We start from the raw sequence: 18,748 nt of genomic DNA, 5'->3' as shown, positions 1-18,748 counted from the left end.
AAAAAACATTCAGTGTATATTTATTGGTTTGGGTAAAAGTTATAGCGTTTACAAACTATGGTGCCAAAAGTGAATTTTCCCATTTGGAAGCATCTCTGACTTTTCTGACCACCTGTCATGTTTCTTGAGGTGCTAAAATTCCAGGATAGTATAAATACCCCCCAAATGACCCCATTTTGGAAAGAAGACATCCCAAAGTATTCAGTGAGAGGCATGGTGAGTTCATAGAAGAATTTATTTTTTGTCACAAGTTAGCGGAAAATGACACTTTGTGACAACAAAAAAAAAAGTTTCCATTTCTTCTAACTTGCGACAAAAAAAAATGAAATCTGCCACGGACTCACTATGCTCCTCTCTGAATACCTTGAAGTGTCTACTTTCCAAAATGGGGTCATTTGTGGGGTGTGTTCACTGTCCTGGCATTTTGGGGGGTGCCTAATTGTAAGCACCCCCTGTAAAGCCTAAAGATGCTCATTGGACTTTGGGCCCCTTAGCGCAGTTAGGCTACAAAAAAGTGCCACACGTGGTATTGCCGTACTCAGGAGAAGTAGTATAATGTGTTTTGGGGTGTATTTTTACACATACCCATGCTGGGTGGGAGAAATATCTCCGTAAATGACAATTGTTTGATTTTTTTTTTTACACACAATTGTCCATTTACAGAGAAATTTCTCCCACTCAGCATGGGTATGTGTAAAAATACACCCCAAAACACATTATACTACTTCTTTTGCGATACCACATGTGTGGCACTTTTTTGCACCCTAAGTGCGCTAAGGGGCCCAAAGTCCAATGAGTACCTTTAGGATTTCACAGGTCATTTTGCGACATTTGGTTTCAAGACTACTCCTCACGGTTCAGGGCTCCTAAAATGCCAGGGCACTATAGGAACCCCACAAATGACCCCATTTTAGAAAGAAGACACCCCAAGGTATTCCGTTAGGAGTATGGTGAGTTCATAGAAGATTTTTTTTTTTTTTGTCACAAGTTAGCGGAAATTGATTTTGATTGTTTTTTTTCACAGTGTCATTTTCCGCTAACTTGTGACAAAAAATAAAATCTTCTATGAACTCACCATACTCCTAACGGAATACCTTTGGGTGTCTTCTTTCTAAAATGGGGTCATTTGTGGGGTTCCTATAGTGCCCTGGCATTTTAGGGGCCCTAAACCGTGAGGAGTAGTCTTGAAACCAAATGTCGCAAAATGACCTGTGAAATCCTAAAGGTACTCATTGGACTTTGGGCCCCTTAGCGCACTTAGGGTGCAAAAAAGTGCCACACATGTGGTACCGCCATACTCAGGAGAAGTAGTATAATGTGTTTTGTGGTGTATTTTTACATGTAACCATGCTGGGTGGGAGAAATATCTCTGTAAATGACAATTATTTGATTTTTTTTTTTACACACAATTATCCATTTACAGAGAGATTTCTCCCACCCAGCATGGGTATGTATAAAAATACACCCCAAAACACATTATACTACTTCTCCTGAGTACGGCGATACCACATGTGTGACACTTTTTTGCAGCCTAGGTGCGCTAAGGGGCCCAACGTCCTATTCACAGGTCATTTTGAGGCATTTGTTTTCTAGACTACTCCTCACGGTTTAGGGCCCCTAAAATGCCAGGGCAGTATAGGAACCCCACAAGTGACCCCATTTTAGAAAGAAGACACCCCAAGGTATTCTGTTAGGTGTATGGTGAGTTCATAGAAGATTTTATTTTTTTTGTCACAAGTTAGTGAAAAATGACAGTTTGTGAAAAAAAATTAAAAATCAATTTCCGCTAACTTTTGACAAAAAATAAAATCTTCTATGAACTCGTCATACACCTAACAGAATACCTTGGGGTGTCTTTTTTTCTAAAATGGGGTCACTTGTGGGGTTCCTATACTGCCCTGGCATTTTAGGGGCCCAAAACCGTGAGTAGTCTGGAAACCAAATTTCTCAAAATGACTGTTCAGGGGTATAAGCATCTGCAACTTTTGATGACAGGTGGTCTATGAGGGGGCAAATTTTGTGGAACCGGTCATAAGCAGGGTGACCTCTTAGATGACAGGTTGTATTGGGCCTGATCTGATGGATAGGAGTGCTATGGGGCTGACAGGAGGTGATTGATGGGTGTCTCAGGGGGTGGTTAGAGGGGAAAATAGATGCAATCAATGCACTGGGGAGGTGATCGGAAGGGGGTCTGAGGGGGATCTGAGGGTTTGGCCGAGTGATCAGGAGCCCACACGGGGCAAATTAGGGCCTGATCTGATGGGTAGGTGTGCTAGGGGGTGATAGGAGGAGATTGATGGGTGTCTCAAGGTGTGATTAGAGGAGAGAAATAGATGCAAGCAATGCACTGGCGAGGTGATCAGGGCTGGGGTCTGAGGGCGTTCTGAGGGTGTGGGCGGGTGATTGGGTGCCCTAGGGGCAGATTAGGGTCTAATCTGATGGGTAACAGTGACAGGTGGTGATAGGGGGTGATTGATGTGTAATTAGTGGGTGTTTAGGGTAGAGAACAGATGTAAACACTGCACTTGGGAGGTGATCTGACGTCGGATCTGCGGACAATCTATTGGTGTGGGATATCAGATTGCCCGCAAGGGGCAGGTTAGGGGCTGATTGATGGGTGGCAGTGACAAGGGGTGATTGACAGGTGATTAACAGGTGATCAGTGGGTTATTACAGGGGGGATAGAGGCATACAGTACACGGGGTGGGGGGTGATCAGGAGGGAGCAGGGGGCAGTTTAGGGTTTAAAAAAATAGCGTTGACAGATAGTGACAGGGAGTGATTGACGGGTGATTAGGGGGGTGACTGGGTGCAAACAGTGGTCTGGGGGGGGGGTGGGCAGGGGGGGGTGTCTGAGGGGTGCTGTGGGCGATCAGGGGGCAGGGGGGGGGGGATCAGTGTGCTTGGGTGCAGACTAGGGTGGCTGCAGCCGGCCCTGGTGGTCCCTCGGACACTGGGACCACCAGGGCAGGAGGCAGCCTGTATAATAGGCTTTGTATACATTACAAAGCCTATTATGCACATTGCGTGCGGCGATCCGGGTGCTAGTAACCCGCCGGCGCTTCCGAACAGCTGGCGGGTTACAGCGCGAGGGGGGCGGAGCCAGTCACCAGCGGCTGATCGCGTCACGAATGACGCGATCGCCGCATAACCACTCCCGCCCCCGCCGATGGGCGTATTGCGGTCGTTTAGGCCCAGTCTTTGCCGCCGACCATCGGCTGGGGGCGGTCCTCAAGTGGTTAAAGCAAATCTGAAGGGGGGAAAAAAAAAGTATGAGATAACTAATTGTACAGATAAATAGGACATTAGTAGTAAAGAGAAATCTCATTTTTGTTTTCAGTGATTTTAGCTTTATTTACAACACTGCATCAGACTTTCACATTTGCATGTTTCAAATCCACACTCTCTATTTTACGCAGCAGAAGTAGTGACCCTTTGAACTTTCCTGCAGTAAAACCTTATCTCAAGCCGTTGCTCATAGTTTCTTGGCTGTTTAAGGGCCTATTACCACTGGGAGCTATGGCCGTTTCCAATTTGGCCGCGGCTCCTATTCTACTGCGTAGTCGCAGCCTGATTCGGCACGGCTTAGGGATTCGGCTGCGTGCTGCAGTATGCTTTCCAGATTTGTACTGAATTGTGATCTTCATCTGCTCATTTATCTCAGTTCTCAGCGATACCTCAAATTGTGTCGTGTCTTCAGCGAGAGGGGAGACATTATCAGCCCTTTTTGCTACTCTGGTTAAAGAGGCGACACTACTTTGTGAAGTAGTAGAACAATGTTATTTAATAGTTTGTTTATTACTGGGCTATTTAGTAAAGGTTTCAGATGTTGCATCCTAATTTTCTATGAATAATTTGGAATGAAGGGTATATGTATATACATCCTACTTACATTGTGACAGCTGTTCACTGTCTGTTCTAATATTTTTGCAGGAACATTTTACAAAATGGTCTCCGAGAGCAACTCCTCTTACCGGACAGTGATCAGTTTGACAGCGTTCTCTGCGCTGTGTCAGTCGATGTAGATTTTGATGGAGAACCAGAGGTTTTACTGGGAACATATGGACAAGTAAGGCAAAGTTATGTTTAATCAGTGGGACCCTGTAGGGATCACCAAAATGTACAGCTTGCCCCAGGTTGGGGGGCACTTGTGATTAGAGATGATCAATGATATGCAAATAATTCAGAGTTTCTGCAAATTTATGTAAATTTTGCAATGCAAGTAAGGTCCATGCATGCACAGCAGAACAAAGCCACACAAATCTGATGATATTAACAAAGGAACCCTAAGTACTTGACTAAGATATAATGGGTGAGGTCGAGAGACATATATAGTGTAATAGCTTCTTAGAATCATGAGTGGATTAGATAGTCATCTATAGAAGTATGCTCACAAAAGTGGGCCACTTTGGTTTTTTTTAAGATTTTTATTTTGCATTTTCAAAAACAAATATGACAATAGTAGAACAAGATGTGTCTGAAGTCATTTTACAAAGGGGGAATCCTAAGCATATCAAGAAAAAAAATACAAAACAATAGGTGGCCAACCAGCGCTACCCCAAAGTATATAAGGAGTATTCACCCATGTAGAGCCCATAACAACGTGCCTAGGGGGGCCATTGGAAGCACTACAGCCCTAAGGAAGCTTGGGCCGATTGTTACGACAGCACCAACTCAACCTGATGCTATGAAAAAGAGGAGCAATCTTGGGTCCATCAGGGATCAAACAACGAGACACTCCTAGGGGATTAGACTGAGAGCGGGCCAAACCCTCTATCAGTAGCAGTCACTCTAGAAGTGGGACACATTTGATGTGCAGATGTGGAGAACAAACCCAAGCCTGCTTGGGAACAGTCATTTTTCCTGGTGATGGGCTGAGGATGCAACCCTCCACCAATGATAGGTCACCAATTAAAACAAAAACTAGTCTCTCCCCGTGACTTGAATTGGGCATCAGTTTTCCTGATTTCAGGGATGTCCTTGGATTTTCCCCATGTTTTGGTCTTAGAAATGCTACCCTTTCATTTATGACAAAAAAATAAATCTCAATCTTATTTTTATGTTTGAGTCATCTCCTTCCTAGTGGTTTGGATCACCCCGAGCTGCTTGGTTACTCTCTCTCCTTTCAGAGGCAAACACAGAAATATATGCCTTCTATTCTATCATTCTGCCGCCCAAACACGATCGTGCTTTCTTCTCTCAGAATATATCTCTTGGGGAGGGTGAATGGCAATGTAACAGCTCCTGGTTAATTAGATTAATGCCCCCTAGCTCCTGTCGGGCGTAGGAGAAGTTGCAGCTAGTGGAGAAGGTGTAAACAATGGATGTAATTAAATAAAGAATGTGCGAGAGAGCGTAGTCCTGTCAGTGGTTGCAGGATGTGTGATTTCTCTCTGAAGAGTCCCAAGTTGTCAGGAAGTGTGATTTCTGCATAGAAATGCTCTCTGCCATAGCAGTTTGTTAATTGCAGTAGTGTATCAGTATTGAGCAGTATTATTTTTTTACTATTTCACAGACATGCAAATCAAGGTTTCTTTATCATAGAACCTTAAGGAGAAACCGTAACCAAGAATTGAACTTTATCCCAATCAGTAGCCGATACCCCCTTTACCACGGGAAATCGATTCCTTTTCACAAATGGATCGGGGGGGGGGGGGGGGGGGGCTGTATGGCTCATTTTGTGGTGTAAGCCCTCCCACAAATGTCAGTGCCTCACAGCACATCACACTGTGGGAGTCTTGTTGCATTGTGGGAAATAACAGCTGCTTCCTACTGCCAAAAAAGCAAGCAGCATCTCCTTCCACTAACATCACTTGCCAGCAGTAAAAATGTCACCATGTGATAAATGTCAGAATGTAAATCAGGGAGAGAAAAGATTTTACAATTGGCAAACACTGACTAAATTATTTATACATAATTATTGCAAAAAAAATGTATAACACTACTTTCAGTGGACCACTCCCAAACAAGATTCTAGTGTGGGGTATGTGGCTGACTTTCTACTCCACTCCTCTTCCATAGGCATCTATGGATGGGCAGAGGTTGAATACAACAGTTCTGCCAGTCTGTAAACAAGAACAGTGCCATGATGGACAATGGTGGTCACGTGACCATCGCTGTTTAACCCTAAAGGGGCCCATACACTGGTCGATTTCAGCTATCGATTCGATCGATTGCAAATCGATTCTATCAAATCTATCGATTTGTGCCCGATTTCGATCGATTTGATCTGACAGGATGGAAAATCCAGGTCGATAGCCCATAGAGTTGCATTGGATCTAATGGTCCAATAATGCATTTAGATAAGATTTCCAATAGATTTAATTCTGAAATCTATTGGAAATCTGTTCCTAGTGTGATTCCTGTCAGATTTGACCTGACAGGCATCTGACCGAAATCTATCTGATGGTCGAATCTGCTGCAAATCTATAAGTGTATGGCACCCTTATAGAGAAACTCCGACCAAGAATTGAACTTTATCCCAATCAGTAGCTAATACCCCCTTTTACATGAGAAATCTATTCCTTTTCACAAACAGACCATCAGGAGGAGCTGTATAACTGATATTGGGGTGAAACCCCTCCCACAACAAACTCTGAGGACTATGGTACTCCTGGCAGTTTCCTGTCTGTGAACCTTGCTGCATTGTGGGGAATAGCTGTTTACAGCTGTTTCCAACTGCCAAAAAAGCATGCAGCAGCTACATCACCTGCCAACAGTAAAAATGTCACCATGTAATAAATGTCAGAATGTAAATCAGGGATTTAAAAGATTTTGCAATGGGCCAACACTGACTAAATCATTTATACATAATTATTGTAAAAATGAAGCACTCTTTTTATTACATTATTTTCACTGGAGTTCCTCTTTAACCACTTGCCGACCGCGCACTCATAACGCGCTTCGGCAAAGTGGTAGCTGCAGGACCAGCGACGCAAATCTGCGTCACCGGCTGCGGGCTAATTAATCAGGAAACAGCCGCTCGCGGGAGCGGCTGCTTCCTGTCAATTCACGGCGGGGGGCTCCGTGAATAGCCTGCGGGCCGCCGATCGCGGCTCGCAGGCTAAATGTAAACACAAGCGGAAATAATCCGCTTTGTTTACATTTGTACAACGCTGCTAACAGTAGCAGCATTGTACCAGATCAGCGATCCCCGGCCAATCAGCGGCCGGGGATCGCTGTCACATGACAGATACGTTCCTGTGCAGCCTCCGATCTCCGGGGAAGGGAGGGAGGAAAGGGAGAGGGGGAATCCTGCGGTGGGGGGGGGCTTTGAGGTGCCCCCCCGCCAGCCACACGCAGGCAGGAGCGATCAGACCCCCCCCCCCCCAGCACATCATCCCCCTAGTGGGGAAAAAAGGGGGGTGATCTGGTCGCTCTGCCTAATGTTTGATCTGTGCTGGAGGCTGTAGAGCCCACCCAGCACAGATCTCTGTAATAAGCGCTGGTCGTTAAGGGGATGTAAAGGCTGGGTCCTCAAGTGGTTAAGGGATAGTTCAGTGTTCGGTTGCATTGCAGAATAATTCTGCATATCACCTCATTGCCCACACAATTCTATAGGGCTTATAACCAAACCACCATGTAACGGATTGCGTTATTCTTACTTGCTGCAGCAAGACTTTGTATTAAATGCTCTGTCCCTTTTCAGTTGCAGTTCGGAATGATGCATGCATCATGTAAAGCACTACTGTGACTCCAGCCTAAAGATAAATATTGAGCACCATTTTCATATATTTGAAGCTAAATTTTCCACTGTAGTGGGAAGCAGAGGAATACGCTGATTTCATAAAGGTTTTGCCAAGGAAAAAACACACAACAAGCTGTTAGCAGGCCTTGCATACTGCTTTCATCATGTTCCTTGTGTGCTCGTGATCCTGCAGCAGTCCGAAGCTGTTAGATTGGAGAAGAAATTTTCTTTTAGATAAGACCTTGTTCCACCACATCACTTTAAACTGATTTCTCCACCCTTTTCCTTCTCAGGAGCTGCTGTGTTACAAGTACATGAGACAAGGAGGCATAGGCGGTCAGTTCCAGCTCCTGTGGCAAAGAAGTTTTTCAAGTCCTCTGCTGTGCATGGCTGTTGTGGATTTGACGTGGGACGGGCTGTATGAACTGGCCATCGTGTGTCTGAAAGGACTGCACATCCTGCAGGTGAATCCTGTTACCCTGCAGAATATTCTTATTTCATTTCTATGGCTCATCAGTTCTTATGCTTGCCGTATGTTAGTATTATTATTATTTAGTATTTATACAGCGCCAACATCTTCCGCAGCGCTGTACAGAGCATATATAGCCTTGTCACTAACTGATCTCAGAGGGGATGACAATCTAATCCCTACCCTAGTCATGTTATGGTAGTCTAGGGCCAATTTAGGGGGAAGCCAATTAGTTTATGTCACAAGAGGCCCTTTGGTCAGACCGCAAATTGCCTCCAAACGGTGCCAGCGCACGGATCGTGCGAACTCTGGTCGCAGTCAATGCGCAGGAACCGTTGGGGAATTGGCCGCAGACAAACCAGAAGGGAGCCTGTGAGGTACGGTAATTACAACCTACACACGATTCAGGGTATAACTGCCACCACCTCAGTTACCATGGGCCCGAGGAGCCCGCTGACTGACTAGTCCTGCGAATAAAAATGGTTAAACACACTCTATTCTGTCTAGCCAACAACAAACAATAGTAGTAGCGTCTCTCCAGAGACCTGGGATCAGTTTCTGTGTATGGCTGAAAAGCAGGGTAGCAGAACAGTGAATGACTTTGATAAAGTCTTTTATTCACAGGCAAAATAAATAATTATTATATACATACAATTATTAAAATCAACAATTATTAAAACAGTAATAGCCAGTATGAAATAAAAAGGGAGAAAATACTTAGGGTTTGTGGAAATATGTCCTTTTGTGGGAAAATCATCAAGTCCTTGGTTTCAAGTTTGCAAAGTTCTTTGTTCCAGAGATAAATTCAAAGTTCAGCAAGATTTAAAATCCAAACAAAATGGAGGATGCCCTTTGTTCAGTTCAAGATGGCCGCTAGCCATGTGCCCTTTGTTTCAGAGCTCAATTCAAAGTTCAGCAAGATGGTCGCCAGCCATGTGTCCTCTGGCTGGCAGAAGAATGTTCTCATATGGATGGAATGGGAGGACTGCCAGAGTGGTTCCTTGCAAACACTTTTGAACAATGCCCACCTTTGGGTGGAGCCTCAAGTACAGCCCAGGGGTTGGACAGGGGCGGTGAGCTCCCTGGCTGGGTGCTCTATGCCCATCAAATATGACTTTGGTCATATCTCGGCTTCCGCTTTCCGCACACACATGACCATCACATATTCATATTTCTCAGACTAGCCCAGTTCATATGATACCAAACTTGGGCATGTTGGCATGCCCGGTTAAAAAACGGTGGAATTCCCCGAGTTCTGGTTATGCCAGTGGCCCCAATTTAATATCAAAATACTCACAAGATCCGGACCAACAGAATGAGATAACTTCCACAGCTCTCCGATGTATGGTACTTCTAAAACATGCATAAAGATCATAACTCTATGTTTCCCTATTCTGGCTGAATGGTTCCCCTAAGTCTGCCTCCTGCTGGGATTAGCTTCCTTGGCTCTGAAAAGACTCCTGCTTTGTTAATTAACATCTGAGTGTTACACCTCTGGCTTAATTAGCAAGTCACAGGGCACAGGCTTCATGAAAAGAACTCTGCTAACTAACTCCCCTGAAGACAGCAGAGACCCCCCAGGCTGGACTGCCTGGTGTCCACAGACATGAGATTCTGATTTGGCAGCGCAACGACAATCGAGGCAGGAAATCGATTGCGGCTGCGTTTTCTGCGCACTGACGGCTCGTCCGTCACAGTTTACTTGTATGTTTTTGGGATGTAGGAGGAAACCGGAGTGCCCGGAAACCCACACAGACACTGAGAACATAGAAACTATTATTATTATTTAGTATTTATATAACGCCAACATCTTCCACAGCGCTGTATACAGTATATTGTCTTGTCACTTAACTGTTCCTCAGAGGGGTTCACAATCCAATACCTACCATAATCTTTGTCTATGTATGTATTGTGTAGTGTATGTACCGTCTTTGATGTGCCAGGGCTTATTTTCATGGGATGTCTTTTATTTCTATTAGGAAGTGTCTCTCAGCAGAACATTTCCTGTTCCTTTGTACTGTGATGTTCATGGATTTGAAAGTATGCTATTGTACTGATCAGGCACCTGCTCTGTCTTCCCTGCACACAGCTGATAACCTTGCTGTGTGCTGGGATGACAGGATCAGTGCCCCATTGGAACAGCACCACTGTGTCCCCACTTACTGGCTGCCTCTTCCTCCTCTTTAACTTCCACTAGGGCTTATTTTCAGGGTAGGGCTTATATTTCAAGCATGCTCAAAATTCCAGCTAGGGCTTATTTTCAGGGTAGGTCTTATTTTCAGGGAAAGAGGGTATCATAGTCTAGGGCCAATTTAGGGATAAGCCAATTAACTTATCTATATGTTTTTGGGATGTGGGAGGAAACTTGAGTGCCCGGAGGAAACCTATGCAGACACGGGGAGAACATAGGAACTCCTTGCAGACGTTGACCTGGCTGGAAATTCGACCGGGGTTCCAGCGATGCAAGGCAAAAGTGTTACCCATTATGCCACCGTGCTGCCCTAGTGTGCATTTAATCTTTATTTCATCTGTCCCAGCAAAACACAATCCTTGGTAAATTCATCTTTCCAGACAGTGCTGCTTTATTTACATTGGATTAGAGAGAGACAAATGGACTATTCACAATATTCCCAGCCTGGTGCAAAGGTTAAAGGGAACGTATACTGATGGAATGTGTAATAAGAAACATTGAGACTAGTTTGCACATAATTTTTGCATTGTGGTGCAATGTGATGTTCCTGTCTCATCGCACCGCAACACCAAAAATGACAAACAAATGACCCTGCTGCAGAGTGCGCGGACAATCTCATGCATAGCTCCGCCCCTCACGCATGCTCAGTGACGTACTCCTTGTTGGACAGGAAGTATATCACTGGGATTCTTGTCGTCCATACATGCGCACCGCATCGTCCAATGACTTCCCCTTGCTGCAGAATCATGCGGTACCCCGCTGCAGAGTTTGCGTCGGCTCGGCGGCAATTGGGAAGCTTCCGGCATGACGCAGTAAGTGTAAAAGGGCCAATACAGTTGCATTGCCTTTGCCTTACCTTGCGCTAAAACAGGGTTTCGCAACGCACACTTGCAATGCGAGTGTAAAAGTGGCCTTAATGTGTACCTGATGCAACATGTGACATGTGATAAACAGGTCAATGGAGAGGGCAAAACATATTAATAACCAGGCAGCACGGTGGCGTAGTGATTAGCACTCTCGCATTGCAGCGCTGGGTCGCTGGTTCGAATCCCAGCCAGGTCAACATCTGCATGGAGTTTGTATGTTCTACCTGTGTATGTGTGGGTTTCCTCTGGGTACTCCGGTTCCCTCCCACATCCCAAAAACATACAGATAAGTTAATTGGCTTCCCCCTAAATTGGCCCTAGACTACAATACATACACTACACAATATATACATATGACTATGGTAGGGATTAGATTGTGAGCCCCTCAGAAGGACAGTTAAGTGATGAGACAATATACTCTGTACAGCGCTGCGGAAGATGTTGGCGCTATATAAATAATAATAATAATAATAATAATAATAATTTGTTTTTTTCTGCCTGAAAGAGTTAATTTTCAAGTATGCAAGTGACAGCTTCTGTTTTGTCAGCACTTCAAGGACAAAATGCAGTTAATTGCTGATGTCACCAGCAAGATGGCAGCTCCTGTAGATGCTTTTAAAAAAAACAAAAAAAAACAGCAGTAATTGGCAATGAAACAAACAGCTAAAACTAAGATGGAAGGACAGCCCTGAAATATGTATAAAATTATTAAAAAACATTTAAAAGGCAATGTTACATCCCTGAACACCCATGGCGGGGCCAGTTTTAAAGGGAACCTTAACTGAGAGGGATATGGATGTTTCCTTTTAAACAATACCAGTTGCTTGGCAGTCCTGCTTATCTCTTTGGCTGCAGTAGTGGCTGAATGACCCACCTGAATCAAGCATGCAGCTAATCCTGTCTGACTTTAGGCAGAACACCTGATCTGCATGCTAGTTGAGGAGCTGTGACTAAAAGTATTAAGCTACGTACACACATGCGACAACGATCGTTCGTTGTCAACGACGAACAAACTTTTGATGAAAGAACGACCTAAGTAAAGTTAGTTTTAAAAGGTGTGTAACGATCAGATCGTTAGAACGATCGTTACATCACGTAAAAGTAACTATTGCGCCTGCGCATAAAAATGAAAAGTTCCATGGAGAAATAGTGAAATGCGTATGTCAAGCCTAGTACGAACGATCGTTTCCAACGATGTACTACTTTTGCAAAAGATCGTCGTTGGGAAAAATCCGCCAAGCTAGATCATTCGTTTTGAACGATCTAGCTCGTCCGTCATTAGACTTCATGGTCGTTGGCTGCTTTTTTTCAAACGATCGTCGTTTGAAAGGATCGGGGAACGATCGTTTCAAACGACTACAGTCGCATGTGTGTACGCACCTTTAGACACACAGGATCAGCAGGTGAGTCAGGCAACTGGTATTATTTTAAATGTAAAAATCCACGTCCTTCTCCAGTCTAGGTTCCCTCTAAACATAGCATTCATTTGCCACCTTTCCTCTTTGACATTCAGCATTCAGTATCAGGCTTGCTGGTAAAATAATTATTTATACAGTGCATGTATTGTCTTCTTATTAATTCACGATTCTAATAAATCTTTATAGATGCAGTGAGGAGAAATGCAAATTGATTGTAAGTGGTTTAAATACGGGAACCACAGATTGTAAAATATAATTTGGAAAAAAAAGTTGCTGCCAGTTAATGATCTCATGTGCCCCAAGAGAGGCTTGTTATTGATTCACATTTCTGGAGGGTTTTAGATTTTCTCTATGTGATGACAGTAATAAATGTAGAGAAACAGGGATAAAGAAACGCTATGTAACATAATGCATACTTCATGTAAAAATATTATTATACAAAGATGATAGTTGGGCAGCCATTCACTTCATGCAATTAGCTATTGTTTTTATTTAGTTAAGGAATGGCAAGTTAAACTGTAGGTTGTTTTCACTTTAACGTCCTGGGCGGTATGCCCAACACAGTATCAGGCATGCCGTTCAGGAGGTTTTGCAGATCACCATGTACCCCCAGTATAGGTTAGCTAGCTATATGGAGCCCAGTATAGGTGGCCCCTCTCCCCCTTCAGCGATCCTCCCACCCTGCAGTGATTTCCTCTCACCCTCCCTCTCTCTCTCTTCCTCTGCAGCATAGCAGGCGGGCGGCCAGTGCTGGTAATCACCGTGCCTCTCTCCCACGCCGATAGCACCACCAGCTCCTCTTCTATGTCCACAGTACCAGGATGTGGCTTGATGACGTTATCAAGCGGCATCCTGGTACTGTAGACAGAGAAGACCGGAGCTGTTGGTGCGATCGGGGCGGTAGAGAGGCACGGTGAGTAACAGTGCCGGTCGACCTGCTATTCCTGAAAGGGGGGGGGGGGAGAATCATATAATGGGGCACCTATAGTTAGCTAACCTGTACAGTGTTCTCCCCAGGATTTTTTTCCAGCCGGGTGGCATGAAAAAGTAGCCGGGTGGGGCGGCACGGGGAAATTTGGTGGTGTGGAAAATAAAATATGCTCTAATTATGTCCCACACATGCGCCCATATGCACGCTGGCAGCCACGTGGGGCATGTGTATGGATGATGGACGCAGCCTGGAGCTAGCGGTGCACACGGACAGGTAAATTATAGGGGCGGCGGCACATTGCACATTAGGGGGGTAGGTGGCGGATGCGGATACTTACAGGCTTGACAGTAGTGTCCGTGCACGATGACAGACTGTCGGCTTAGCCTCGGGCGCTGGTCCCGCCTCTTACTACCGCTGAGACTGTGACCGCACAAGCTCGCCGGGAAGCGCGAGATCTCGTGCACAGAGCTGTGCAGATTCAGGACCATCGTGCGCGATAGCTGGCCGGTGATGGCAGCTGGGAACGCAGCCCGCCGGGCAGTAATTGATTTTACCAGGGCCGCCCACCTGTTTGATCCTGGGGAGAACACTGCATTGTTATATCTGTGGTTCAGGTATGCACACAGCATTGATGACATCTTTCTTATTTTGAACACATTGCTACAACAGCATGTCAGTGTCAGGAGTATCATCAAGCTGTGCATGTAGCTTCTCACAGCTCCACTGACTCATCTGCTGCTCCAGCCATGAGATCCATAGCAGCCTGGACCCCTCCCCCCCCTGAGTGACCCAGACATATTTGTAGTGCAACCCTGACCCCCGATTGCCCCCTCAGCCAAATGCCGGGCAGAATCGTGCTAACACAATCTCAGCTCAGTGAGTTGATGTGTTAATGTCCCCTCCCCCCGAGTTTTCAAACATCCTCCGGCAGAGCAGAGTAGCAGACAGAGTGTAGTCCTTATCAGCAGCGTGTCCGTCCCCCTCCTGCACATACAGGCTCTATTAGCAGAGAAGTTTTCACTCACCGCTCCTCGCCGTTCGGGTTCCCCTGCTTTGCCTGTCATTCCCCTGCTTTGCTTGTCACCGGCTCACATCTATGTCGCTATGCTGTGGCGCCTCGCCACCAGAGGGCATCATACATATGAGCCGGTGACAGGCAAGCAGGATAACCCGAACGGCGAGGAGCAGTGAGTGAAAACTTCTCTGCTAGAGCCCCTATGTGCAGGAGGGGGACGGACACGCTACGGATGACGTCTATGCTACTCTGCAGCGCTGCTCTGTGCACATTCAGGAGCAGCGCTGGTTTTTGCTACTTAACCCAGTGCGATACCCGGCCACGTGCTGATGGGACTGCAGGCAGCCGGGCGGTAATTGATTTTACCCGGGCGGCACGCCCACTTGATTGATCCTGGGGAGAACACTGCTGTATTGTGGAGCTTATAACTAGCTAACCTATACTGGGGCACCTATATCTGGCTAACCTATACTGGGGGTACCTATTGCTAGCTAACCTGTACTGGGGCACCCATACCTGGCTAACCTATACTCGGGGCACCTATTGCTAGCGAACCTGTACTGGGACACCCATATCTGGCTAACCTATACTGGGGCAGCTATAGATGGCTAACCTATACTGGGGCACCTATAGCTAGCTAATGTGTACTGGGGCACCTAAAGCTAGCTAACCTATACTGGGGTACCTATACTTGGCTACCTATACTGGGGGCACTTATGCTCACCATTAGCGGGCTGATCCCGCATCATGTACCTCCGATAGTGACTTGTTCCCTGGGGATCCTCCTGGCATGTTTTTTCCACCCTGAGCTGTACTTGTGATTACCGCTAAGGAGGTTAAAGACTGCGCAAAATGCATGCATTTTCACACACAATAGACCGTCTATGGGCCGCATAGTAAAACGCACATCTGCTTTTTCTATTGTGTGCTTATTTTGCTTACTGTTATCGAATTGCATGCAATTCACATAAAATACTTTCCTAAGGGGAGAATATAAGATGAATAATAATAATAATGATTTATAAAGCACCAGCATATTTCATGGCGCTGTGATGCTGTTTTTTTCTCCATTCGAAAACGGAGAATATTGAAAAAACGCAAACACACCAAAAACGCGTGAAAAGTGCAAATGCATACAAAAACACAATGCAGAAAACCTTTTTTCTTATTCACAGCCAAGTCAATGTTTGTAAGATTTTATTACTTATACAATTATACAATATGCCCCATTAAAAATCATTTTATTGGTTAAACTGATGAGATGCAAAACCTGCTCGGGGAGTTTAGTTAAGAGCAGTTAATGATGAAACACAACTTCCGTTGTCAATTATCTCATGATTTGAATTGCAAAATTCAGGCAGTAGGTGTCACTGTTTCTGTTCATTTGGAATTCTAGCAATTTTAAAATGAATGCAAAACCTGCAAATACTGGTACTTTTTGTTTTAAAAAGACAATGGTGTTTCTTCAAAAAGTCTATATAGTCAAACACTTGGTCCGCATGCCATTCTTGTAAAAAGTTATACTGCCTTCCTTGGTCCTTTCAGCATTACTCAACCTCATTGAGTCTCCGTGTGGCGACTACTGGCAGTTAGCCCCACCCCCTTGCAGCCCAGTGCCCTGGCGCTTTTGTGGCGCACTATCTCCAATATAGAGGGTGCTATGGCACTCGGCTGCAAGGGGCAGGGCTAGCCTCTGGAAGTCGCCGCAGGAGGGTCACTGAAGACAATGGAATTTAGTATATCTTTACATAAGAACTGCATGCGGACCAAGTGTTTTTTGACTGTATAGTCTTTTTAATGGTGCCCATACACGATACAATAAAAACGTTCGATTTTCCCGTTTATTCGATCTAAATGATCGAATTGAATTAAAGTTGAAATTTTTTTTTTTTTCGATCAAGAAATTCGAGCAATTATCCTGTTTTTTCTGGAAAAATGATCGGACATGCTGGAAAAATCTTTATATTCGATTTAACAGAATAATCAAACTAAATTATCTAATTGAAAAATTGTACCATGTATGGCCACCAGAAACACCATTGTCTTCTTAAAACAAGAAGTATCGGTATTTGCAGGCTTTGCATTTATTTTTCAATTGCAAAAATTCCAAATGAACAGAAACCATGACAAATTCAAACCATAAAAGAATTGAAAAAAAAAAGTATTTTGTATAGTGTCTTTAAAGTGGGTTGCATGGAACGATTACTTCTATTCCACTAGGCTATTACATTTCGCATACGTTTTCATGTTTTATGTATGTGTCTAACAATCAATTTTTTTATGCATTGCACCACATATGAAAATTCACATTCAATGGAAATAACTCCATTTACATGCATTGGTTTTATTTTTAATGTACTTGTATTTGTACTTCGCTGAAACGGGCTCTAGCATAGCTGAACATGACATGATGTTCAGCTATGCTAGTGTGCAGCAACGTTCAATGTACAAAACACCTTGTTCTTAAAAAAAAAAAAAAAAAAAAAGGGGGGGGGGGGGGGGGGGTTCAAATCTCTGCTCTTCCTGTTCAGTAAGCCTACACCTATTCAGTGAGGCGACCTTGGGTAAGACTCCCTAACACTGCTACTGCCTACTGAGCGCACGCTATTGGCTGCAGCTCTGGTGCTTTGAGTCTGCCAGGAAAAAAGCGTGATATAAATGTTCTGTCTTGTCCTGCTCCCCCATAACACACCATGTATTATCTTAAAGCTGCCCTTAAAGTGAACCGAGCACCTTTTTAGCACTCAGGACATTTCTATAGCACATGAAAAAATGCATGCCAACAATCTGTTTCATTATTAAAATAAACTTTCATTTACCTTTGTATTTTACAATCAAAGTAGTATTTTTAGCCTGTTTCAGCAGACCTGACGGTCCGCAGAGCTCTCAGGAAGCTAATTCTTTTATTGGGCTAATTACCCAGAAGAGCGAGGAGAACGCCAGCGCATACCACTAAGGCTGCATCCGAAATGACCACCAGCTCAGTGTGCAGCACCTAAATAGGTTTTCTGCACACTTTGCATTCAATTCAGATGCAAATCATATGCAAATCTGCTACTACTTATTATGCAAACAGGAAACTCAGGAGGAGGGGCTGGGAGCAGCTAACCTGACAGTTACAAAGTTAAGAAAAGGTGGGGGAAAGGCTGCGTGTCCCTAAACACATCCTGCAATTGAATGGTTAATCGCACAGGCATACACCGCCTCTGCTAGACTGAAAAATGCATGCCCTGCATCCAAGACAAGTGCTAACATTTATTAAACTAGGAGGAACTTTAGCTTCCAATATGGTTTGCATGCTCCTAGATCCTCCTAGTTTAATAAATGTTAGCACTTGTCTTGGATGCAGGGCATGCATTTTTCAGTCTAGCAGAGGCGGTGTATGCCTGTGCGATTAACCATTCAATTGCAGCATGTGTTTAGGGACGCGCAGCCTTTCCCCCACCTTTTCTTAACTTTGTAGCTATGTAACTGTCAGGTTAGCTGCTCCCAGCCCCTCCTCCTGAGTTTCCTGTTTACATAAGAAGTAGTAACAGATTTGCATATGATTTGCATCTGAATTGAATGCAAAGTGTGCAGAAAACCTATTTAGGTGCTGCACACTGAGCTGGTGGTCATTTCGGATGCAGCCTTAGTGGTATGCGCTGGCGTTCTCCTCGCTGTTCAACCAAATGTAAGTTACACATTTTTTTTGCTTAGCTGCTCCCAAGGTTTTAAATTTAGGTTAGGTCACTTGCCCGGAGGTTTGCCTCACCGTGGCGCAAGTGTCTAGTATAATATACTTTGCATGCAAACCATATTGGAAGCTAAAGTTCCTCCTAGTTTAATAAATGTTAGCACTTGTCTTGGATGCAGAGCATGCATTTTTCAGTCTAGCAGAGGTGGTGTATGCCCGTGCGATTAACCATTCAATTGCAGCATGTGTTTAGGGACGCGCAGCCTTTCCCCCACCTTTTCTTAATTGCCCAGAAGGACTGTTTCTTCAAAGACATAGTGTGTGTGTCAAACAGTCCTAATTACCCACCCCCTTTGTTGAGAGAAAAGCTATTGTTTACTTATGGGTAATTAGCTCAATAAAATAATTAGCTTCCTGAGAGCTCTGCGGACGGTCAGGTCTGCTGAAACAGGCTAATACTACTACTTTTAAAGTACAATACAAAGGTAAATGAAAG

The 18,748-nt window shown here is 44.6% G+C and overlaps 1 protein-coding gene across 1 annotated transcript in view; it reads left to right on the top strand.

Annotated features, from left to right (window-relative positions):
• Positions 1-18,748, top strand: part of KPTN (kaptin, actin binding protein) — a 68,644-nt gene that overhangs the window by 42,128 nt on the left and 7,768 nt on the right. The window contains exons 11-12 of the mRNA XM_068250583.1: positions 3,933-4,068; positions 7,980-8,150. Coding sequence (XP_068106684.1) covers positions 3,933-4,068; positions 7,980-8,150 — 307 coding nt within the window. The remainder of the gene's footprint in view (positions 1-3,932; positions 4,069-7,979; positions 8,151-18,748) is intronic.

The sequence above is a fragment of the Hyperolius riggenbachi genome, chromosome 8 (assembly GCF_040937935.1).
Source record: "Hyperolius riggenbachi isolate aHypRig1 chromosome 8, aHypRig1.pri, whole genome shotgun sequence".
Lineage (NCBI taxonomy): Eukaryota > Metazoa > Chordata > Amphibia > Anura > Hyperoliidae > Hyperolius > Hyperolius riggenbachi.
The sequence above is the reverse complement of the archived record's forward strand: the minus strand, read 5'-3'. Positions and strand labels throughout refer to the sequence as shown.